Consider the following 23,489-nt stretch of genomic DNA (forward strand, 5'->3'; position numbering starts at 1 on the left):
GTAGTCTGTGTTTGGAGCAGAATAAATAGGTACAAGTGGGGTTAAAACACAGTAGTGAGCTGCATGTAAGTGTCTTATCTAAAGGTAAACAACTGACCAGTTTCCATGGCAATGCTGTTCCTTTGGCCATGATTTTCCACAGTATGGCATAAATCTATCTCCATGGAAAAAATAAGTTAGGGGTTATCTTCTCATTTAATTGGACTCAAGCAAGCAATTCACTTTTCATTTGAACCAATTAATGTTATTTTTAAGTTTAAGTTGAACGCCTTTTGAAAATCTTTCCTTTTGAAAATATCTGACTTTGTGTATTAATATTCTGTTCTTCCAATGACATCCAATTTTACATCCTGAGAGTTACTCTTACTTCAGAACTAGTTTTCCCAAATACTTTTAACTCTTGGGCTTCTTATTTTGAACTTTTATTTGTAATATTATTTTGAAGTAACAATACTGTTACAGTAGTCTTTATTTGTTTTCTTAATTTCACACAGTATTCATGTTCTTGGTGGCTCCATCTCTCAATTACAAACACAGGAAAAGTAATAGAGATATGAACCATCACAAAGATCGTAGCTGAGAGGTTTGCAGTTAACACTATAAATATGTGCTTTCAAGAGATAACACATGTGCGATTTGAATATTAGGTCATTTTCTCTATTAATTACACAAGCCTGTTCTGTGGTGCAGATGTCCGGCTGCTATGTCTCTTTCTCCCTCTCTATGTGTGTGATTGGTTAGTTGTCTTTATGATGGTCACCTGACTTGACCTGGTGCCAGTCCTCAGTTCTGTTTCAATTGTTTCAGTTCTGTTTCAGTGTTATGATTAAAATGCCATCACATGCTGACTTGTTGTATTGACATGTGGACTCATCTTGTTATCAATGACCTATATAATTTGTCATTTTGCATAGTTTCACCATGATTTATACTTTCCATAGGCAGTACAGATGTACTTATAGCGAGTTTACCAAAAGTGAGGGGCTTATTTGGTTTTCTGATTGGATAATTGGCCAGAGAACCAAAATATGAAATGTAAACATTAAAAACCTTTATTTAAAAATGTGAAATAGTTTTTTATCAACTCATTTGAAGATGTTTCTTTCAGTGTCACAGACTGGTAATGCTGTTTACACAGTACAGATGTATAAAATATATATAAAAAACTCCATTTAAGAGCAGTCGTGTTAAAAACAATTTATTGTGTCTATCCTTTTCTCCAGCACTTAATATAAACAATATAATAATATTACAAATAAACAAGATTTGGCTCATTATAGTTCATATTTACATTCAGAAATATTCACAATCAGACAACACAACTAGGATTCAATGGTTTTTAGTGAGTACCAAGGTGAGTACCGGTGTAAAATGAACTAAGAGGATTCATTTAATCTGTGGAATAAATGAGTAGAAATCCTTTTTTGGTAGTGAGTTGAGATAGTTTTAAGTCAAATAACAGATCTTCAGAGATGCCTTCAGTGGTGAATCGGAATGTATTTCACTTTTGAACAATGATTGCTTTGATAGTCCTCCATGTTACTCCCCAGCAAAGAGAAACTACAGTAACACAGTTCAGTAATTATTCCAACCACAGCTATATACTGGAATGACCAAATTCATGCACAAACTTAAAGTGATTGCATATAGAGATCAGTATTGAAAGGACTGAAAAAACTGCATTTCTTATAAATATATTCTGTGATTTTCTTCTTTAAAAGAACAACAATCCTTGAACATTTCACATTATATTTCAAAACTAACTCATAGATACAATACTGGTGACACAATTTGGAGCATGTAAATTTCAATTTTGACATCAAGGACTCACGTTTTGCCTATGACACAGAGGCTGTAAAGTGTGGAGCCAATTTTCACATACATATATTTATATATTTATATTTAGTTGACTTCAAAGAAAGAAGACCTCTTGGATTAGTGTCCCTGTGGTGGAATGTTTTACTTTTTCCAAATCTGCATCTGAGTCAAATTAAATGTTGTCCACATGAACCAAATGAAACAGGTTATAAATAAATGACACATCTCATTTAGGATTTCCCATGTGAAAGGTTTTAGTCCACACCCTGTCGGAGCTCTGCTCTCTCTGACGTCCTTGCTTGATCTCAACCAGACTCAGGTGTGAAACATCCAGAAACCTCCACTTCTGAGCAAAACCTTTTCCAGAATTTTTCAGTGAGGATGGACCATAGAAACATGGAAGGGACACTACATGCCCCCTTTTAACTATTGATATTTTGCAGCTGTTGTAATCAATATTCCCTGATGATTCCCTGTAATGCTAACTAAAGGTTAGATTTTAATCTGATCTTTATTTTAACATAATCTGACCAAAAAGAACTGACTTTGTTGGAACTACAACAGGTGAGCTGATTTGCTATAATGCTATTTGAAGTCCCTATCAAATAGCATTACAGTCACAAGCTAGCTAGCACAGTTTTAGCTAATAGTTTTTCAGTTAGTCACTCTCAACTTCTGGCTGAAAATCAAACACCTGAACAGGACCATGGATGCTCGTATTGATCACAGGCTACAGAAAATGTGTTGTTTGAATCTATTTTGTATGTTTTCTTTTTGGTTGAGTTTACTAATATATGCATTGTGCCACCATGGTAAGTGATGAACATTCTGCCATACACATACATGTAGACCCCCTAAATACTAAATTTAAACTTTATTCAAAAGTGTTCTGACAATATAAACTCATCATTGTATTTATCAGTAGTGACACACAGCATCTTATTGGGTTAATCCATTATTCTTTTCAAATGCATCTCTATGGACATTTTGCACACTTGCTTCAAACATGGTTGGTTTCCACGGTGTTTTTTGGAGTTGTATTGCTGACAGTGTAACTTTGGTGTTTTTAAACTGCAGTTATCAAATACAAAAACCTCTGATATGTGGTACTATTGTGTCTGGTACACAGTTTGTTCTTTGCAAGGTCCTGTTTCAGAGTTACAGGTGAAGAACATGGGCCCTCCACAGCAGCACAAGTTTATCATCTGCTGTATGTGACCAAGAGAGAGGAATCGCTTTAGTTTTCAAAACACCGTGTGTCCTCTTCTTCCTGTTTGGATGATGCAGATTGTTTCAGACAGCTGTAATGTTCCCACATCTATGTCCAGCATATTAATCCTCTCTGAGAGTCCCATAGAAAGTGTATTGAGCAACACTACATTGTATTTTCATGTTTAGGCATGTCTGAGAATAAGAGCTTTCGGTGTAAGGCAGAAACCATGTGGTCCTTAAATCTTCTGCAGTGGAGAAGCCACACACTGCTAAATACAGGCTGTGTGTTACCTCTGTCCCATCAGCACAAAGAGAATCCCTCACAGAGTCCCCAGGTCCACTGCAGTGGGACGTCCCACTGTGTCACAGGCCAGAGGACTGTGGTCTGCTGTAACGCCCATTCACCTGAGGAACAGAGACATCTCATAAAGGGAAAGAACAAGAGATTCAGGTTCACAAGGCAATGGCAAATCCTTTAAGTGTTGTTAGTTAGTGTTGGTCAGATTCTATTCTGTAATGATGTCATTCTGCCAGATGGAAGTATCCAAAAGATGAATTCACAAATGTTTGACCTGATGATTTCTGTCAGTGAATAGATCCATTAACCTCTTGTATTACAACCAAAAATACATTTGAACAATATTTAATGTATTTATCTGCATTAAATAGTATGTTGTGATGTCATCTGAAACCATGCAGTAAAATGAATCTAGATGAGTTTATGAGTTTAAAAACAATGCTATTTTTGTTCTGTGTAAAATCTTGTTTTAATTGTAAAAGTCTAATAGTATCAAGTGACAGTGATCTTTCTGTTTCATTTATAAAAAGCAATGGACTCAGATGCATTAAATCAACCATGTTCTGAAACCTAACCAAAGTGCACCCAAATGCATCTCCCCATGAAATCAAACCTATATAAAATCCAGTAAAACCTCAGGACACAAAAGTAAAGTAACCAAAGGTGAGAGGAACCAGATGCAGATCCAAAAACACATTTTTAAACAATCGGCCGCACACTTACTCAGCTACAAATCACCAGAACACCAGCCAAAGAGGTCCAAGGCCAGCCAATTAAAGCACAGCAGGTCCACAGACAGCAAGAGTGAACTCAATGCCCTTTAACAGGTAGATTCAACTGGACCATCTCCTTAGATATGCAATGGAGGCAAGAATGACCCGGAGCGTTGACATGTCTACAGCAATCAAATGTGTGCACACTACTTGTTACTTCTTGTTTGTGTTTACTGGAAGTAGAGGAGAGTAAGGTTTTCATTAAGACACAATGGGTTTTGTTGGCTGTGAATGTGTGTGCTTCCAGTAAACTCTGTGATAGCTGCGTATCGGATTTACTCTACTCCCAACAGCAGCACAAAGGCTTTGTAGTAGCATCTAGGGAAATCTTGTCCATGTAACTCATCTTCCACCAATGACATGTGTAGAATCTTAAACTGAACTATGTAACTTTTTAGTTGTCGACCACGTCTTCATCTCAGTGGAGATGTTACTCATCTTCCTGGAATTCTCAACAGTATTTCAGTAAATTTATCTAAAGTAACTTGGAAAGGCATGCATTCTTACAGTAAGCAGTTCTTGACTGTAACGTGACCTGATAGTACTGATAGTATCACCTGCTTGTCTCCATGTAGGTAGACACAATTCATTCCATACAGTGCAACATTCCAGGCAGAGGAATATAATCTCCATGCAGACAAACAGGAAAAAGCAGAAAAGTTACCTAGTGGCTATTGCGGTTCAAAGCACTTCTGAATCTCAATATTTTATACATTTACAGTTAAAAATTTGCAATATACCGCAAAAATCTAATCTCATTATTGTTACTTAGATACAAAAAAACTCCAGAACAAAACAGTTATGCATTCTTGTCAAAATCATCAGTCTGCCTATTATTTACAATACAGTATAATTTTCAGTTATTATCAGTTATTTTCGGTTATTGCCCCGTATTTGTAATTGATGTGATCTAAGTTTTGAATTTGTCAGGGGTTTAAACAAGCCTTACAGATGATAGACTTTCTTCACAAAAACACATTTTGACTAAAACAAATACTTTATATAACAGCTAATCGGAAAAGTCCACAAGACATTTCCAGAAGCCTTTCAGCAACAAACAACAATTTTTCTCTACTGTCATGTTCTGTTTAAAGCAACACTGTCATTTTTGGAGATGCCACGTCGTCTATATAATATATAATCTTTCTAGATACTGAATAAATAATTTTGGTCTGAATTGTGTTTGAATCAACAGTCACCAGACACTCGCTAAAGGTTGTGTTACAGTTACAACCACAGCTGTCAGTCAGCAACTACTATTTCACGTATCATAGTTTAACACGTTTTTGTAAGTGCTTACCCGCTCATCGTACTCCAAGACAAAAGGAGGGATGTCGATCTGCTCAGGTCTGATGCAGTGGAAGAGCTGCTGCAGGTTGTCAAGGTAACGCACCTTCTCTTTGATCCCCGAAACACTGAATGTGGTGAAAAACCAAGTGGAAACCTGCGTACACAAACACATGTAACGTAACTCTCATTTAGGTATCATCTAATATTAATGACAACTATAAAAAAATGTGGTAGAGTAGCCAAAAATGTACTCAAGTAAAAGGATTGGAACTGCAAAAACCTTATAGGATTACACAAGAAAAATACAAATGTTTGAACGTAACTGTTTTGAGTTTACTTTTTGGACTGTCAGAAGAAAATAAATGACTCTATGGTGAATAATCTTTTTTGTGTGCTTGACTCTGTTGAGCTGATTTGTTTCCAATACTTTTTTCAAGCTTCTTTTAAATCGTAGATACTGAACCTTCCAGACACTGATGCTTCTAGACATTTGTACTATGTTGCTTTGGTTAGTCTAATATTGATTCTCTTCTTAGAGTAAATATTGATCGAGTGTTCTAGGCCTGAACATACGGCTGCAGGTTCCATTATGACTGCTTTAGTCAGTCAAAATACACAGGACCTCACCTTGGAGCGAAACGATGGATGCACAAAATAAAAGGCCTTTAGATTTTTTTTATACCTGTAAAACAAAAAGAGAAGTGTGAACGCACAAGATATTCAGAACAACTCAGTTTGTGCAATGCATGCCAACAAAACCAAAGCCAAAAACAACTGACAAAGAGCAGAGGTCATTTAGGTTGAGCCTAGAGTAAAAAGATACGAGGGGTATCCCGACCTGGAAACTAGGTCAAAATGTGCATTGTGGGTAAAATCTATTAATTGTTTATAGTGGAAGATTCCTAATGTGTGATATTCTTATTCCACTAGTAAAAAAAGCTCAACATCAGAAGGTTTTCGGGTTCATTCAAAACATACATTTACAAAAACTGTTTTATTTGGATTGACTTGAAATAAGTTGGTTGGTTTTGGAGTGATTCTAAATCAACACAAGATGTTACAAAACTGATTTAAGATTAGAATAAAATGCTATGGTCAGTTACATTTGATGAGTGATATTTTCACCAGGAATAAAATGACTGCACATGTAGAACAGTGTATCCCTCGTTTATTTACAAAAAGTTACACAAACACAGACTTTCTGGTCAGGACCTTAGATTTTTGCTCATACTGTATATTGAAAACTTTATTAAATAGTCTGTGACAATAAATGAGGTAGAGGAGCAGAACTGTCAGTTCCTACCACAGAGAGTTACTTTGTCTTGCGGGATGTGAGCTGAGCTGCAGAGTAAATATTGTATTGCGTTTGTACGACAAGCTAAATTCATTTGACAGTTCATTTCACACGGGTCAAAGAGACAAGACCAGTTTATCTGAGAACCTTGGCTTTGCCGAGTACACAACACACCTCCTGTGTCCATCAGAGCGTACAGAGACTGTGACGAGACGACAGACGAGACGGCTCACAGAATGTGACTAAAGGATGACTTAGCCGACAAATTACATCATTTGAAATTTAATTATCAAGAAAATCCTTTAGAAACCAGCAACAAACATCAACTTTTTTCTACTGTCATGTTCTGTTAAAAGCAACACTGCATTTTTGTTGGTGCCATGTCACCTGCATGATTCCGTAATAGAACATTACAAAGTTTTACACTTTACTATAGAATATTATAACCAAAGGAACAACATTTCCATGGAAAGAAGCAAGACTCCATCCTCCAGGCTAAATAAGAGTCAGGTTTGTGGAGAAGCCCGCTCACAGTAAGAATGTATGTACCGTCTTTATCCTTTTGAGTGTTTTTATTGCACTAAAAAAGTTACACGGTGGGGCTTTAATATAAATATTCTAGATACTGAATGAGTGATACAGATAAATAATTTAGACCTGAATTCTGTTTGACGATAATGTTGGCATTTAAAGTGTTAAATATACTGCATTCATATAAGTTCAAAGCATTCATTTCTGTATGGTGTATTTGGTCTACACAACACAGACATTCATTTACTTTACTTTTTATAGTCAGATTTATTTTTAATATGTAGTGTAATATAATGCTCAAGGGATTTGCAAATGGACAGTGTTTATTTATAAATAATTGCAATCAGTGGTGGCAGGTATCGAAGTACCTGCCTCTTACTGACTTCCTTTCTTTACTTAAGTACATTTTACAGTGGAAACTTTTACTTTTTACTCAAAATTAAAAAGTACTTTTCATATGATCTAAGCGGTTATTTTTACATCCAGACTAAAGTTTGAGCTCAAGCTTCAGCTTTGAGCGAACAAACAGCAAATACACAAAATTCATAAGAAAACTTAAGAAATTTATTCATATTGCTACTGTTGACCAAAATATGTATAATTTTAATCAATATCGTGACATGTAACACTTTAAGAGTATAAAGTAAAAGTATTTCACACAAGTGTTGTTAATTTGTTAAAGTACATTTTTAACTGAGTACTTAAATAGATCATGTGATACTTTTACTTGAGTAACTTTTTACCACTGATTACAAATAGATTTTCATTCATGTTTCTTTCAGTCTTGGTTGTAGGCTCTGTCTCAAGTCATGACAAACTCTGCTCTTAAACCGGAGCGCTTCGGAAACTCTGTGTGTGATTTCTGGTATTGGTTGCTCTGGTAAGACACTTGGAGCCAAACTTCATCTGTGGTAAAACAAGATGTTGATCTGGCAAACATGCTGAACAAGTCTTTCAAGCTGTGGCACCATCTCACATATCCAAGCAATGACCTCAACCAGTACAAAGCCACTGTGACCATGAGGAACTAAAATTAAACATTTTATGAATCGTTAGATAACATTTATTACTAAATATTTCACGTCTAGTTAAAGTTTTTGAAGTAGTGTTGCCACGACACGTCAATTAGAATAGTAAGGAAAAAACGCTAAACCACTTTTGATACCACAAATGATGATCTAGTTTTGATAGTAGTTTTAGTATCGACAACTTTTTGGGTTTGGTATTATTTGACAACCACTATGTACCAGTGTTTCCCATTAATAGAAGTGATAATGGTGCCCCTCCAAAGTAAAAAAGGCCCCCCATAGAAACTGGAATATACATCTGCAGCATTTTATCATCAAACTGATGATATACTGTCTAAATGAGTGATGTCCAAACTATGGCCCGGGGACCAAATGTGGCCCTCAGGCCTCCTGCTGAACCGGCCCAGTTGATCATAAGTAGTACCTTTAACAGCACATTAAACTATTTCTACCACTATAACCTCAAAATGTCACATTGCATTGTGATACAGACCTGCATTGATCACCGGTCTGTGGCAATCCGCTTCGAATATGTTTTGAGATGTGGCCCTCGATAAAAAAATAAAAAAAGTTTGGGCACCTCTGGTCTAAACCTTGGAGCGGCTTGTCCATGCAGTTGTCTCCAGTAGGTTAGACTACTGTAACGGCCTGCTCAATGGCCTTACCAAAAAAGTGTACATCCAGAACGCTGCTGCTCAGGTCCTGACTAGAACCAGGAAGTACAAGTACATGCGTCCTGTGCTCAGGTCTCTGCACTGGCTCCTGTGGCTCAGAGAATAGACTTTAAAGCAGCTCTGCTTGTGAACAAGTCTCTATGACCTAGCACCAAAGTACATCTCTCACATGTTAGTGCCATATCAACCATATGAACTCTGAGGATTTCAGGGGTCAGGACTAAACATGGCGCTCTACTTTGACAATGTTTAAATCCAGGCTCAAAACGGTTCTGTTTAACTGTGCATGACTGAAAGGTTTTTATTCTGAACTCCTCTTGTAATGTTCATTTTATGATAATTATTTGTGATTATTTATGTTTTGATTTGTTGTATTGTGATTTTAATGTTTTTCTTATTCTGTAAAGCACTTTGTGTATGAATTGTACTATACAAATAAACTTGCCTTGATTTGCCAATAATATGAGTTTTAGCTGCCCATCAGTTACCTATATGGCTGATTAGTATGTCTGATCGGCCCATTTTGCGAATAACTGATCGATCGGAGCCCCTCTAATTGTGACCTGTATCAATTAACCAAACTATCTTGACATAATGATGATTTTACACTCAGCATTTGTAACTTCACTGTGCAGTTTTTGTCCGTACAATCACAAGATTATTCTATTTTTTTGGCCCATCAAAAAGTTATAGATTTTTTTGGTATATAGATCCGATAAAAAGATATGCCACATACAGTTTTTGTGCATACGTTATTCAAAAAGATTAAACTAACCCACGTTAGGAAAGTGGGGTAATGACTCAGGGGTTTCCAATTCACACAGGAAGCTCCAGTGACGTCCTAAATAAATTACACATTTTGCTACTCAACTTAAAATAAATGCCCTTTGTTCTGTGAGAATCTTTAGCTGAAATCTATTTTAAACAGGTCTGTGAAAAATCCACAGTATTTATTGTTCTGTCTTTGTTCAAGAGGCGTTTCATGTTTGTGTTGTTGACATCTTTTTGACAAATCCATGAGTCTATATCCGCATAAGAATAAAGAATGCTGTGTAACTTTGGAGTCAAAATTTGGCTTTTAAAACACTAAATGTGGTATTCATAAAAGTTTCACTGAAGGAGCCCAGTCACAGCTTTGGGACTTTTTTACTTTTGCTTAAGTCAAAATTAGAAGTGCAACAAAGGTGATAGGAATAATACTTTGAAAATGTATTTAGTTGCATTAAAGCATAATCCAAGTCATGGTCCAATTAGAGTACTGGATTCTGAATACTTTCACTTATGGTTGCAGTTAAATTATATTGTTAACACGCAACATAGGATTTGTTTTCCTGTTTGTTTATCGCTGATCAGAGAAGGAAAAATCACACTTGCATAGACAAAAAGAGCAGTGTTTTATATTTTTCTCATTACATGTGTGCAGTTTGAAGCCTAAATCGTGTGATCAAGTCCCGTCATGTATTCCTTCGTTTTTTAAAAATAACTGCATTCTGAATACCACCAAATGAAAAAGTACCAGAATACACTTACTCAAATTTAGTATTCAGAATGTATTCTTGGTACATATTCAGTTACTTCGCAACACTGGTCATACAAAGGTCATACAAAGGTCAACTATGGGCCACGTCAAGGGAATTCAGCTGACGTGGGTTCAAAGCTAATCAAGTATGAGGAATTGGGTATCAATAAGTTCTCACAGGAGAAGGCCAGGAAACTGCCAAGGACTATAACACATCTGGTATTTCTGTGTATGCGAGTATTTTTCTGTTAAAACAAAACAGACCCACCACCATCTTGTACATTTGATTTGCAGATCTGGATGCTACAAACCGGACATGCATCCAAGCCAACCGAGTTAGCCAAATCACATTAATACTTTAGCAAACTTTGGTCACGTAGAGGGTTACAGACGATGCCCTACAGTGAAATACAACTGTCATAGTCATAGTCTGTTTGCCAAACTGAGGCCAATAGGAAAAAGCCAAAACTCATATGGTCCTGTTTGAATCTCATTTAAAAGGCTTTGATGTAACATGATAAAGAGCTTTGCTGGTTTTCTGGTTTGTGTCTCAAGACGTTCACAGCACTAACTTTTGGCAACTGAGTGATTGTACCAAATGGCAGGTGGGAAGCAGAGTTCTGTCGATCTCTTGTTCAAACAGGTCACGAACAAGTCCAACCTTTGTACTTGTTTATTTGAGTAAAACTGATGTGATTCTATTGTGTGGTGATGTCAGCCTCAGATGGGGGGGATGTTTTTGCTATTGATTGTGTGGTATTTTGAAAGCTACGGAAGGAAAATCCGCAACTGTTCAACCGAATTCTTTCTATTGGCGACAAGGCTTTTGAACTTGCTACGTTACAGCAAAATTCTGCATGTTCATTATAGTAATTTACATGCTCCCCACAAGCTCCATTGACTAGACTACAGTGTTATAATACTATAGACTGATTTGATGTCATTTGACAATTGACTACATAGTTTTTCATAATAGGCAGGTTCACGATCCCACTATACCAAACTGAAAAACTTACATACAACAACATACAAAACATGCAAACCAAATACATTTTAAAACAAATATGCAACCATAAACAGTAGTGTAAAACCAAGAGCATAACTAAAAAGTGTACAGAAATTCCCTTAAGTGCTCTAGTGCATCGCTTTTTAAACAAGACAGTTTGTGCTTGTGTCTGCTATATAGCTATAATCTATTACACTCGTGGATCATTATGTTATCATTTGCATTTTAAATCATAATATTCATCTAAAATAAAAAAAATAAGTCTGCCGAGTCCTGCATTAGAAAACTGTAGTGTCCAACTGGAGCTCACTTCACCGTAACTGTCAACACAACAAAGAGTCATGGAGCTGTCGGTTCCTCCTATGGATAGCTGCAGATCACATTAGCGAGTAGTGTATATTTTTTTTCCTCATTTGTACCAAAATGACTATGTGGCGCTGCCGAATCCTCCGTGTATCATTAATTGAGAAAATAAAATTGAAGAACAAAGTGGCTGTATGCTGGTGGGAATGAAAACGGGGATTGATCGTCAACATAGTCTTAAAAATAAGCAATTAAAGACTGCTCAAACATGCACGAATCACTCCAAAAACAACCCAGAGACGGTAAATGAGAAGGGGAGATAACTATAAGATGGTTAAAAGATAAATTAGTTTTGGCTGTATATCATTTCAATAAATGAAATCACATCAGATAGCAGGGATTTTCCATAGTTAAAGTTGAGTTAAAATGTGACTCACTTGGCGTCTACTATGTCGTAGAGGTTCTTAAGAAAGTCAGAGTCCAGGTGGTTGTGCTCGGCGGTCAGTGTGTGGAAGTATACCATCACATACTCCTTGGCTGTGATGTGGTCCATGACATGAATGAAGTACAATAAGGCCTATGTACACACAAACATACAATATATAAACAGTCTAGATATCAATACATACACTGTACCTTTTTTGGTGGGAGGTCATTCGCCTGCTTGTTTTAATAGAGATTTGATTTACCTTTTCAATGTCTATGAGATTCACAGGGATGTTTCGTCCAACCAAGACCATGACTGTCCTACCGTTTATATCCACACCTGGGACACACAGAAGACTCAAGTCACAAAGAAACAGAAATGTGACAATCAAACAATATTAGTAAGAAAAAATAACAGTCTAGAAGAAGTTCTTCTAAGGCAAAAAACACTTGTACAGTAAATGTGGAATGGTGAAAAGAAGATATTTATCATCATATTTTAAAATGTAAATGGTTTCTGAACATGAATTGGCAAGGCAAGTTTATTTGTATAGCACAATTTGTACATAAAGAAATTAAAATGCTTTACAGAATAAGAAAGACATTAAAATCACAGTACAAAACACAGTACAAAACATATCTAATTATCATAAAATGTACTTTAAAAGAGAGAAGTGCAGAGTAAAAACCTTTCAGTCATATGCACAGTTAAACTGTTTTGAGCCTGGATTTTAACATTGTCAGAGCAGAGGCCTGTGTCACATCTTCAGGAAGACTGTTTCAGGTTTAGCTGCATAAAAAGCTGCTTGTTTAGTCCTAGACTCTGGGCACCAGCAGGAGGCCGGTCCCTGAGGTCCTCAGAGCGCAAGATGGTTCATATGGCACTAACATGTGGGAGATGTACTTTGGTTCTAGGCCATGGAGAAACTTGTACACGAGCAGAACTGCTTTAAAGTCTATTCTCTGAGCCACAGGAGGCCAGTGCAGAGATCTGACCACAAGACTTATGTGCTTGCACTTAATGGTTCTAATCAGGACCCGAGCAGCAGCGTTCTGAATGTACTGCAGCTGTCTTAACGCTCGTTTGGAGAGGCCAGTGAGCAGGCCGTTACAGTAGTCTAACCTACTGGAGACTGCATGGATAAGTCTCTCCAAGCCTGATTTTGACAGTAGTAACTTTGATTTTTGCAATGTTTTTAGATGGTAACAAGCTGCAGACGCTATTGATTTAATGTGACTGTTAAAGTTCAGTCTGAGTCCATTATTACCCATAGATTTCAAGGTTTAAGAGAGAGAGAAAGACTTGAGGTTAGTGCTGACACTTTCTCTTTGTTTCTGTGGGCCAAAGACAATGACCTCACTTGTCTGTGTTTAGCTGGAGAAAGTTGTTTTACATCCATACACTGATCTGTTGGATTATATTGATAGTAAGCTGAGGTACTGTAGTGTCTTCTTCTGCTCAATAGGTTAATTAATGTATGACCAGCTGAGTGTCAAAGATACACAACTTTTTTTCTTGTATTGACTGATCACAATATTCACTTTTATTATTCTTATTAAAAACTCAATATATATTTCATAAACATAATCAAATATTTAAAACAGTGCTCATAATTTCTCCAGAGACTGTCAGGCAGATTTCGGAGGATTAACTGCACAGCCTTAAGAGTATGCACCCTCTTTTGAACATAATGCTGCAGTTGTAAGAATAATGTCCCATGATGAGACTTGGAGCCACATCTCCAGTGTGTGTGCTGATCTGTATTTTCTGTTTGTTTTCTGTGGGACATGTGAGACTCTTCTGAGGCCTGTGCTTTGTTTTAATGCTATCCTCTGAGTCCAAGTCGTGGTTTTGGATTCTACTTTTGTCCTTGCTCAAAAAGTCAAGTCTGTCAGTTCTGTAGCAGAACTATGAACAGAAACAGGCTGAGATAACAGACCATCACTTACATCACTCTTTATACAATAGTGTTTTGTATGTGAGCATTGTTTTACAAGTCGTGAAAAGCTTAGTGAAGTCATAAAGTAAATGCTAAATTTGTATAAGGTGCTAAAATATCAACTTTAACCATCACTTAAAAGACAGCTTTGCAAAAGTGTTACATAAATGTACAATTGAAAACTACAGCATTTGAGATGTGAAAGGTTTTCTAAGGTCATGGCAACACAAACATGCTCTCAACTCTTCTGTGACTCACACAGGCAGAATTCACTTGGCAACGCTGCCACTTAGCGGCTAAAAGAGTGAACTACATAAATGAAAAATAAACTCTTTTTTTTACTTCAAAAATATATTAAAACTAAACTTAAGTGTTTGCAAACTCCTACTATATAAACTTCATACCTGTCTGATATAAGGCTTTTAGGGCAGCAATGTCTGACAGATCTTCTGCTCGTGCTCGACACAACCAACGATTGTAGCTGAAAGAAAAATATAAAATGTTTAAATGTTTAATAAAAAAATTGAATGAATATAGTGTAATGATATGCCCCCTACTTCCTCTGGTGTTGTTTCTGTGCAGCTGCTTCAGACATCTGGCCCTGAAGGATGAGTTTTCTCTGTTTGTCAACATCCCCCTCCATTCGAGCGAACGCATGAGTCCCCACCTGCCCCAAGTCCACCTCCAGGCTCTCCTCGTCATCCTCTGAGTCCTCTGCACAGTGCCCAGGCAAGAAAGAAAACAGTCACACTGAATCAGACATGACAGGACTATAATGCAGAACTAAGACATCCATTATGACACATGAATAACACAACATAAAATGTGTATTTAATTTAAAGAAACAACACAATCTTGAGGCAACAATATTTTAGTGTTAAAGAATGTTTACTCAAAAATGTGGCAACAAATGTGGATGTTACGCCAGTGTGTTTGTCTATCTCCACATGCATCAGTGAGGCGTGTGCATTGTTTTAATCTGCATTCAAACAGCATGTGTGTGGACCAATACATTCTTTTTTCTTAAAGTTTGTTTGGTTTGGACCAGTCTGTGAAGCCACATTTCACGCCTTTGAAGCCTCAGGCCAGAAAACAGCCAGCCAGAGGTCCCCAAGGGCAACACACTCCACGCATAAACTGCAAATAAAATACTCAGGCTCTGCTTGGTGTGACTTCAAAACCAACTATTTTTACAATATAATAAATGCAACAAATATACTTGATTAATTAAAGGCGCACTTTGAAACTTTTCTGGTAGGGATTTGCGACTTGCTCGTCTCCAAAAAGATGTTATTATGTTGCCTGGAAAGTTCCACTGTATGATATTAAACTGTCTAGCTTGCATTTACAGGTGTTTGTGTTGCTAAGAAATACCTTGAAATTATAGTACATCTTTGATTAGAAAGAATAAAGTTTTTTTAACAACATTTTTCTCATGACAAAGCCAGCCTGCCTCGTTTGCCAGCTTTGGGGTAATGTTATGGTTGGTTGAAATGTGACAAAGATAAAGAAAGGTTAGGAAAAGCAGTTTGACCAGTCTGTTCACTGTTACACAAAAGATCCAAATGTGCATATTTCATTCCTACATGTCTTATGTAGTTTGCAGAGATGACGGACAATTTTACGTCAAGTTACACAACTAGGTTAAACATGGAATAGAAAAGTACTTATTTCTTAGAAGAATGTTATGCCCTTAATGGATTCAACAGTTAGAGTGAATTGTGAAATGGTAAGAGAAAAAAACAGCAGTTCTGTCAATATTTATCTCTAAATATACAACTTGGATAAATTTGAGTGTTACCGACATGAAAAATTATGAAAGAAACAAGGTGGAACTAGTTGACTGTCCCCATTTTCATTCCAGAAGTTTCCATTGGTGCCACTATTCTAATTCCACTTCCAGTATGATTTTGCATAGGGCTGTCAATCTCAACAGTGTAAATGTTCTATATAGACTCCAAAGCTGTTTTCAAGCCACCCAGAGAAAGTGTGCATTGTTAACTTGTGGGAGAACATGAATATTGAACATTTTACACAAATAACCCTACTTTATATAATATTCAAGCTTGTTCTCCACTGGAATGACTAGAGTGTGTACCTTCTAAAGTGCCTGGTTTCTCTGTGATTCGGATCTGCCTCTCGGGTACGACAGGTTCACCCTCTGAGTTGCCGATGTCAGCGGGAATCAGGGGCAGAAAGACCCTCTCCTCGTCTTCAGAGCGAGGGTAGTACAAGGGCAGCAGCTTTCTATACACCACCTTAATAACAGAGACCACAATGTGCTCAAAATATGCAAGTTTTGCTTCACGTCCAACACAAGAAAAACAATGAATTACATCTGTTCTTCCAAAATGTATTCTTGAGTATTTATTCAACCAGTGCTAAGTTGTGATTAAAACAATGTCAGTTTGAATTGGGAATGTTCAACTGTAATGTTTATAGAGAGACTATATGAATCTCATCTGGCAGTAAAATTGCAGAGACTTGAAGAATAACAAACTAAAGTTGTGCTAACCTCCTCAGACTCTGAAACTGCCAATACCACAGTCTCAATATTGTTCCCGTGATTCTCCAGAAACCTCCGTACTGTCCCTACAACATAATAAAACGCAATGATAAACAGCACAGCAATATACAAGTAACACACATTGCATAATACAGTATTATTGTGGCATTTAGTTTTGAAAGCAGTATTGCTTATTTTTGTAACAATTTACTCTTTTCCCTGGGCTTGAGGCAACCGATTTGATCAAAAATGCTTTTCAAATGAATGTAATGAAAATATTGTTCTAGTTACAAAAGGTGATTTCAAGTTCAAACATGACATAAGAGGATGTTAACAAAAAACCCAGATGTACTAAAATATGATTATCTTACGTTAACATAATATAAACAGGCAATTTATTTTGACTTGAACTAGAAATCAGGAACACAGTGTCTCTGTCAAATAATAAGTTTATTTAATTAGATGACAAAGACATTTGTCAATTGTCATATGATTTAGTAATCAAGTACCAAAGTAGGGACAGACACTGGAGCTTCACTATGAAGGATTCAATGTGGAGAATGAGCTCATGAAACTTGTCCCAGTCAAATAAATACAAAACTAATCAAGATTTTGGGATGGACAGTCTACATTAATGGGATATGTTACTTGGCTGATATTTGTTCAAAGCTGCCCCCATGACTGTGTGCCTATATGTCAACCCCAGTTTGTCCTCACCCTGAGCTTAGGCTGCACACAGTGCAGCTTGAGTCCAATGGGCGCAAATATTTTGTATAATTAAAAGTAGTGAGTGGAGCTCAGACCGCACACCATGCAGTCCAGTGCTGCTGGCGGAGGCGCTGTTGGGGAGTTCATTTTTGCCAGACGCTAGAGCCCATCGCAGCCTTTAAATTGTTGTCGGGAGAACACGTTGTCCCGTTCAAGCAGCTTCAAAGGTGGTGACCGCAACAGCACAGTAGAGCACCGCTCCAAGTGTGAGTGTCACACCACAACAAAAGCTGTGCAGTCTGAGCGAGGCGTCAGCTGTTATCTTATATTTAACTGAACTTACTAGCCTGTTACTATTCTGCTGATACACTATGGGTGAAATAAAATCCAAATATCTGTTGGTATATAGCATGCATTACAGTTCAATCATTTTATATGAAGCGGAGATTAGGCATAAATGTGTGTTTAAATGGAGCACTTACTCAGAGCTATGTGTGTTGCATCCTCCAGTGGGTAACCTCTTTTGGTTGTACTGACCACACAAAAGCCGACAGATGCCATAGAATGCTCGCTGCACAGAACAATGCACTCACTCAAAATACATACATTTTAACTAGTTTTATATTTAAAAATATGGGCTTCTTGCACATAAAACACATTGTGATCAGTAGATTAGAGTTTAGTTTACCTTCAATCAGATTATTTTGCCTATCAAAGACATGTTTAATATTTTTTTAATATCTTTGTTACACTGAAGCTGGTTTTAATGTTAACAAAACTCATGTGTGACCCAGAAATATAATTCCACTGAGAAAGCCTACTGTGATTTGGTTATTTTTTACCTGTCAGGGGAACACTGTTGATCAAAGTAAATTTTATGTGAGAAACACATGCAGAAAGATACAACATGTTCTGATAATTTATATCCTAAAATATGCTGTTTGGTGAAGAAAGGGACCAACGAAGACGTGCTCTTACGCAGCCAGTTGCATGACGTTCCTATAGCAGCTGTAGAGAGAACTCTCAGCTGCTGTCCTGTATTTGGCCTTGTACTTGGGCCCCACTGTGTGAATGATGAACCGTGCTGCCAGGTTAAAGCCTTTGGTCAGTTTGGCTTCTCCTGTCCGGCATCCTGCAAACACATAAAATACTATATCTAAATATAACATTTTCCAAAGCTCAGAAATGTATATAGCATCAATATTTTGTGGATGGATTTAAAATTCTAAACTATCTAACTTTTCTGGTGGACAGTTTACCACATGGAGAGGTTACAGCTTTGCCTTAAATGTTCCATGCATGAAGGAAATGAGGCGCTTCTGGGCTATCTCACTCAAGACCACCTCCCAGTTCAGGACTATGTTACACTGGAGATACATGGGATGAAATAGCTGGGGTTAGTTGAACCCCTAGCCTTTGTGCCAAAGGTGGATACAGCCTATAGCTGTTCTACTTTAAAACTTGAAAAAGGCCAGCAGTTCGTGTCATTGGTTTCTTCCCATTTGGGCAAGCCAATGTCCAGTCAGAGGCTTTCTCAATGGATTGTTGAAGCAGTCTCCTTAGCTGACACCTGCAGGAGTATGGAATCTCCACAGGGAATACGGGTACACTCCATCAGGGGTGTAGCTACTTTATAGGCCCTGTTCAGAGGTGTATCCCTCTAGGATATATGCGGCCAGTTGGGCATCGCCGCATACCTTTGTACGGTTCTACAGACTGGATGTCTCTGGCCCTTCTTTGGCACCGGTGGTCCTAGAACCAAGGGTGTCTGGCACCACAGTGTCCCACTGCTTCAGGAGCTTTATTTGCAGGAGTCGGCCATATCTCCCATAGTAAAACACCAAATGATGTTATAAAAAGAACCCAAGGATATTTAACGTAACTCCACTTCTTTGATAACTGAGTGAGGTGTTTTACCTCACCCTGCAAAGCAGTAAGAAATCGCTTTAGAAAAATTACAGTAGGAGGAGGCCGACTGTGTCATGAGAGGGGATACTAAAAATTACCAAAATGGTTTTACCGTTTACTAAAATATAGTTGTATTTTAATTCACTATAAAGACACATCTATGGACATATGTTTTGAAGAAAAAAAACGTTATTCTATCTTTCTTTACCTTTGAGTTTGAACAGTTCCTCTCTAAGCTCTGGTCCTGCCAAGTGGTGGATCATGTCGGACACTGGGTTCTTTTCACTTAGAGATTCATTGCTCGTGTTCACGATGGCTGTGCAGTTTAACAAGGCCACATCTCCAACACTGATGAGGAAAAATACAAGGTTACCAAAACAATTAAAAAAAAAAATCCTTTAAGCTTTTTAGAAAATACACTAGCTGAACATAACTGAGTCAGACAGATGACATTTCCACTAAATGCCAGTACAAGGCCACTGAAGATGATTGGAATTATGACACATGGATAGTGAACTACAGTTTTATTTTTACCACTGAATAAATATCTCATGTAATTTGTGATTTATTTTAGAGTAAAACATTGCAGCCAAAGTAGCTGGACTGGAGGTTCAATGAGTCAGCCTTGTAAAGTATCTATCTTGTCTAAACAGAAAATCATTGTCAAAAAGCCAAAATGTTCCGTGAATCACTGCAAGAGAACAGCAGAAGACTTAATTGGCCCCAGGGAAAGTATTACCGTAATCACAAATTTGCTCTATTGTCTCATGTTGGCATTTACTCTGTGTTACTATAGGACCATACAGTGGAAATTCTAACTGCACTTCCTCAATATGCAGCTTCCTGTTACTTGCACCATTTTGAGGACTTTTGACCATTCAAAAGAAAGAATATTTTGTTTTTCATTGTTAATAGAGTTGCAACAATCCAGCTTTATCAGTTCTGATACTATGGATTTAATTATCTGCTGATATTTATTTCCTTACAACAAAAATAAAATAAGACAAAACTGATTCAAGTGTGTTATGTAGATGTTATTTATTCCTCAAGGAACTACAATTTTATAGGGTTAGGGATTAAAAATTCAAACACTATGCATTTTTCTGGGCCAACTTCAGCCAGTAAATCATCTTTATTACTTCAATTTATATGCCTAACAGATATCCGATCCAGCAAATGTTATGGTAACGGTCCTAATATTTTCTCATACTGAAACCAGGCCTTACATGTGTGACCTTACGTGCCCTCTTGGACCTTAGCAGTTGCATTAGTGGACCACACACATATTTACAGTAAATCAAAGCGTGCCTGGAGGGCTAGCATTAGCCCAAATACCGTAGCCGTACTTTATTGATTGAGTGAAGTTGTTTTATCGCTCCCAGCCTTTTCTGCATATTTGGAAAGAACAATGAGGAACTGCTTGAGCATGTGTTGAAAGCATTTGGTCACAAGACTGATCCTGCCTTCAGAATCTGAACATGTTTTGCTTCACCCTTAAAAAGAACACAGGCCAAAGCTAACAGAGCTAACACAAAATAACATTCTGTGAAGCATGGTTTGGCATTGAGTGCGATGGAGAGATACCCTAATACTTGCTGTAATTTGGAAAAATCTGCTGTAAATTTTACACCAGTGAACAATAAACCAAATAATTTCTTCAGTAATATAGTGTTTGATTTTTTGACCACAAGGTTTGCCTGGCATAGTTGATTAATTTGGGAGAGGTTTAATTGAATTCAATGTATTGGGCGAAGTACATAAACAAATAAATACTTTGATACAACAGTAATAAAAGCATTCCTCACAGCTCACAGGAGGGCCGCTAACTTCAAAGATGATAGTGAGAAATCCATTTAATTAGCTTCTATTCTATGTGCAGTCATACAGCAAAACAAAAACTATTATGCAACATTGGTATTTCGGTATACTTCAGTCTACACTTTTAATTATTTTAATTTTAATTATAAAAATCATGAGTAAATGCTACATATTATACAATGATTTCTGTTTGATTGTCCATCGTGAAGTCAAGAACAGTTTAATCGTCAGAGCTGAATACAGTATCTGTCACTGTTCGAGAGTTTGAGGGCCCTGGAGCAATAGAATGTGAGCTCTCACTATGAACGAGCTGCAGAAACAACAGGACTTTTGCAAAGAACTGCAGCAGTTGGTCATGTGCTCAGCCACAAAGAGGATTTAAGAAGAGATCTGGACTCTGCTCCATCTCAACTTGAAGTCAAACACAGCGCAGGCCAGTGCTGCTTACATACACATGTGAATCTTAGGGCTGCAACTAGCATCACTGTGCAATATGCTATGAGTCTATTTGTTACCCACTCTACTATATCAAAAATAAATAAATATGGTTTTGAGATAATAAAAAAAGTAAGGAAATTGCTGAAATTTAACTTTATAACTTATAGATACTTATATCAACATTAAAATCTAAAAGGAATAAAAAGCCAATGGATTTTGTGCCAGTCCAAAGTCGTGATAATAGGAATGAATTACAACTGGAGAAAAAAACAAAACAAAAACAAAACAAATCTTTATCCAGTAAATTTAAAAAAGACTATTTTAGTTACTTGCCTTGCTATGACCCTATGTAATTTGTTCTGTACAGCTGTGCATTAAGATGGGACAATCAATACAACAGTATGTATTATCAGCAGTGAATCTAATTTAATTTGACTTACTGGAGGATAATCTTGTGGTTGATTTCGGATGAGAAGGGGAATGGTGAGGGGAAGGCTTGTTGATTGTCCAGGCTGTCGCTGTGATCTTGTACAAACTGCGGGTCGTTCTCATCGATCTGCTGCTGCCACGTGGGGAGGGTCTGAACATCCACAAACTGGGACCGAGCTCCTAAGGGGTCCATCTCTGACTCTCACACCAACTCTATACAACTAGAAACAAATGTAAGATCATAATTCATCTCTATTGCTCTAATTATATAATGTACAGGCATGCAAAGTAAGAAATTAGTCAATTTGAAACAGTCTGAGTATGATGTATGATGCACAAATCATATTATATAGCAATCAATAAAAATGCCCTGAAATGTAACAAGAGAAGATTACTGTTACAGCAGTGATCAAATATCAAATAAAGTTATAAATGCAGAGGATATTGACTGATAATGATTTGGCAAATAAGACAAAACATTAACCAACTAATACTTCTGAAACAAGAAATTTCAAGTGCATTTACTTAATAAAATAGAAAGAAAATGAAAAAGTTTTTTATTAATTGTTTGTTTTTTTAGCCCAGTGCAACTCCAGGGGGTTCATAAACTCCCACAGAATAGTTCTGAAACACGGCTTTGTACGTGTAAACCTTTTTACGTAAGAGTATTGTAAAAGTAATAAGTCAAAGTCAATAAATGAAGCCTTGTGTTTGTGAAGTGGAAATTCAGGACGATTATTTAATACTCAATCCAGCCAAAAATAGAAATATTATGAGATAAGATCATGACAATAGTTTATAAGCCTGAGTTAGTTAGATGCCAAGTAAAACATAACTTAGCAAATCAGGTACATAAGCACAGGATCTGCAGTTACAGTACCTACCAGCCAGAGGTGATGCTCTAGTAAAAAATAGGAAATAAAAAAGAAATTTTTGTCACGACAGTTTTCAGATCAGGGAGTGTGTGCTAGGTCACTTTGCTCTAATTATAAATTGTCAATCCATCACCAAAAAATCTAAACATAAGTCTAAAGCTGCTACATTAACAAGGGAGACAAATTAGCCGTCATGCTAGCTGAGTGCTGCTGTGGCGGTCAAGTTACAACAACAACCTGTGATTAAAGAATAAGAATTTTCAAAATAAAACCTCTGTAACGCGACTGTTTTCGTGGTTCTATATCAAAATATACACTATAATTAGTATAATTAGGCAGCCATTATGGCTTAAAATAAATGCATAATACACATTTTTAGCTAATTGCTCTAATCAAAGCACCAAAGACTGAAGTTATTTTATCAGAATCAGAATCAGTCAAGTTATTTTATGAAAACTAAAATATAAATGCAATACAAGTGCCGATTGCAATATTGCTTATATATCGCCGGTTTGTTTATTCCCTATTCTTTTTTAGATTATATATCTATATATATATATATATATATATATATATATATATATATATATATATATATATATATATATATATATATATATATATATATATATATATATATATATATATATATAGATAGATAGATAGATAGATAGATAGATAGATATATAGATAGA

At 36.7% G+C, this 23,489-nt stretch overlaps 1 protein-coding gene across 1 annotated transcript; it reads right to left on the reverse strand.

Annotated features, from left to right (window-relative positions):
* Positions 1-1,183: 1,183 nt before the first annotated feature.
* On the reverse strand, positions 1,184-23,033 carry gdap2 (ganglioside induced differentiation associated protein 2). The gene is made up of 14 exons (XM_033987425.2): positions 22,804-23,033; positions 21,931-22,140; positions 19,443-19,582; positions 18,305-18,458; positions 17,809-17,897; positions 16,628-16,704; positions 16,211-16,370; positions 14,670-14,826; positions 14,517-14,593; positions 12,436-12,512; positions 12,184-12,323; positions 6,019-6,073; positions 5,402-5,545; positions 1,184-3,435 (listed from the first exon to the last, which is right to left on the reverse strand). The coding sequence occupies exons 2-14, from the start codon at positions 22,110-22,112 to the stop codon at positions 3,394-3,396; spliced, it is 1,494 nt and encodes a 497-aa protein (XP_033843316.1). The 5' UTR covers positions 22,113-22,140; positions 22,804-23,033; the 3' UTR covers positions 1,184-3,393.
* Between the last annotated feature and the right edge of the window lie 456 nt (positions 23,034-23,489).

This window comes from Periophthalmus magnuspinnatus, chromosome 21, assembly GCF_009829125.3.
Source record: "Periophthalmus magnuspinnatus isolate fPerMag1 chromosome 21, fPerMag1.2.pri, whole genome shotgun sequence".
NCBI lineage: Eukaryota > Metazoa > Chordata > Actinopteri > Gobiiformes > Gobiidae > Periophthalmus > Periophthalmus magnuspinnatus.

What these genes read in the sequence shown, in the direction of transcription:
- gdap2 (XM_033987425.2), bottom strand. Translation starts at nt 22,112, where the DNA reads ATGGACCCCTTAGGAGCTCGGTCCCAGTTTGTGGATGTTCAGACCCTC. An exon ending in AACCACAAGATTATCCTCCA is followed by an intron (nt 19,583 to 21,930) that starts GTAAGTCAAATT and finishes TTTCCTCATCAG; the next exon opens with TGTTGGAGATGTGGCCTTGT. An exon ending in CAGTTTCAGAGTCTGAGGAG is followed by an intron (nt 16,371 to 16,627) that starts GTTAGCACAACT and finishes TCTGTTATTAAG; the next exon opens with GTGGTGTATAGAAAGCTGCT.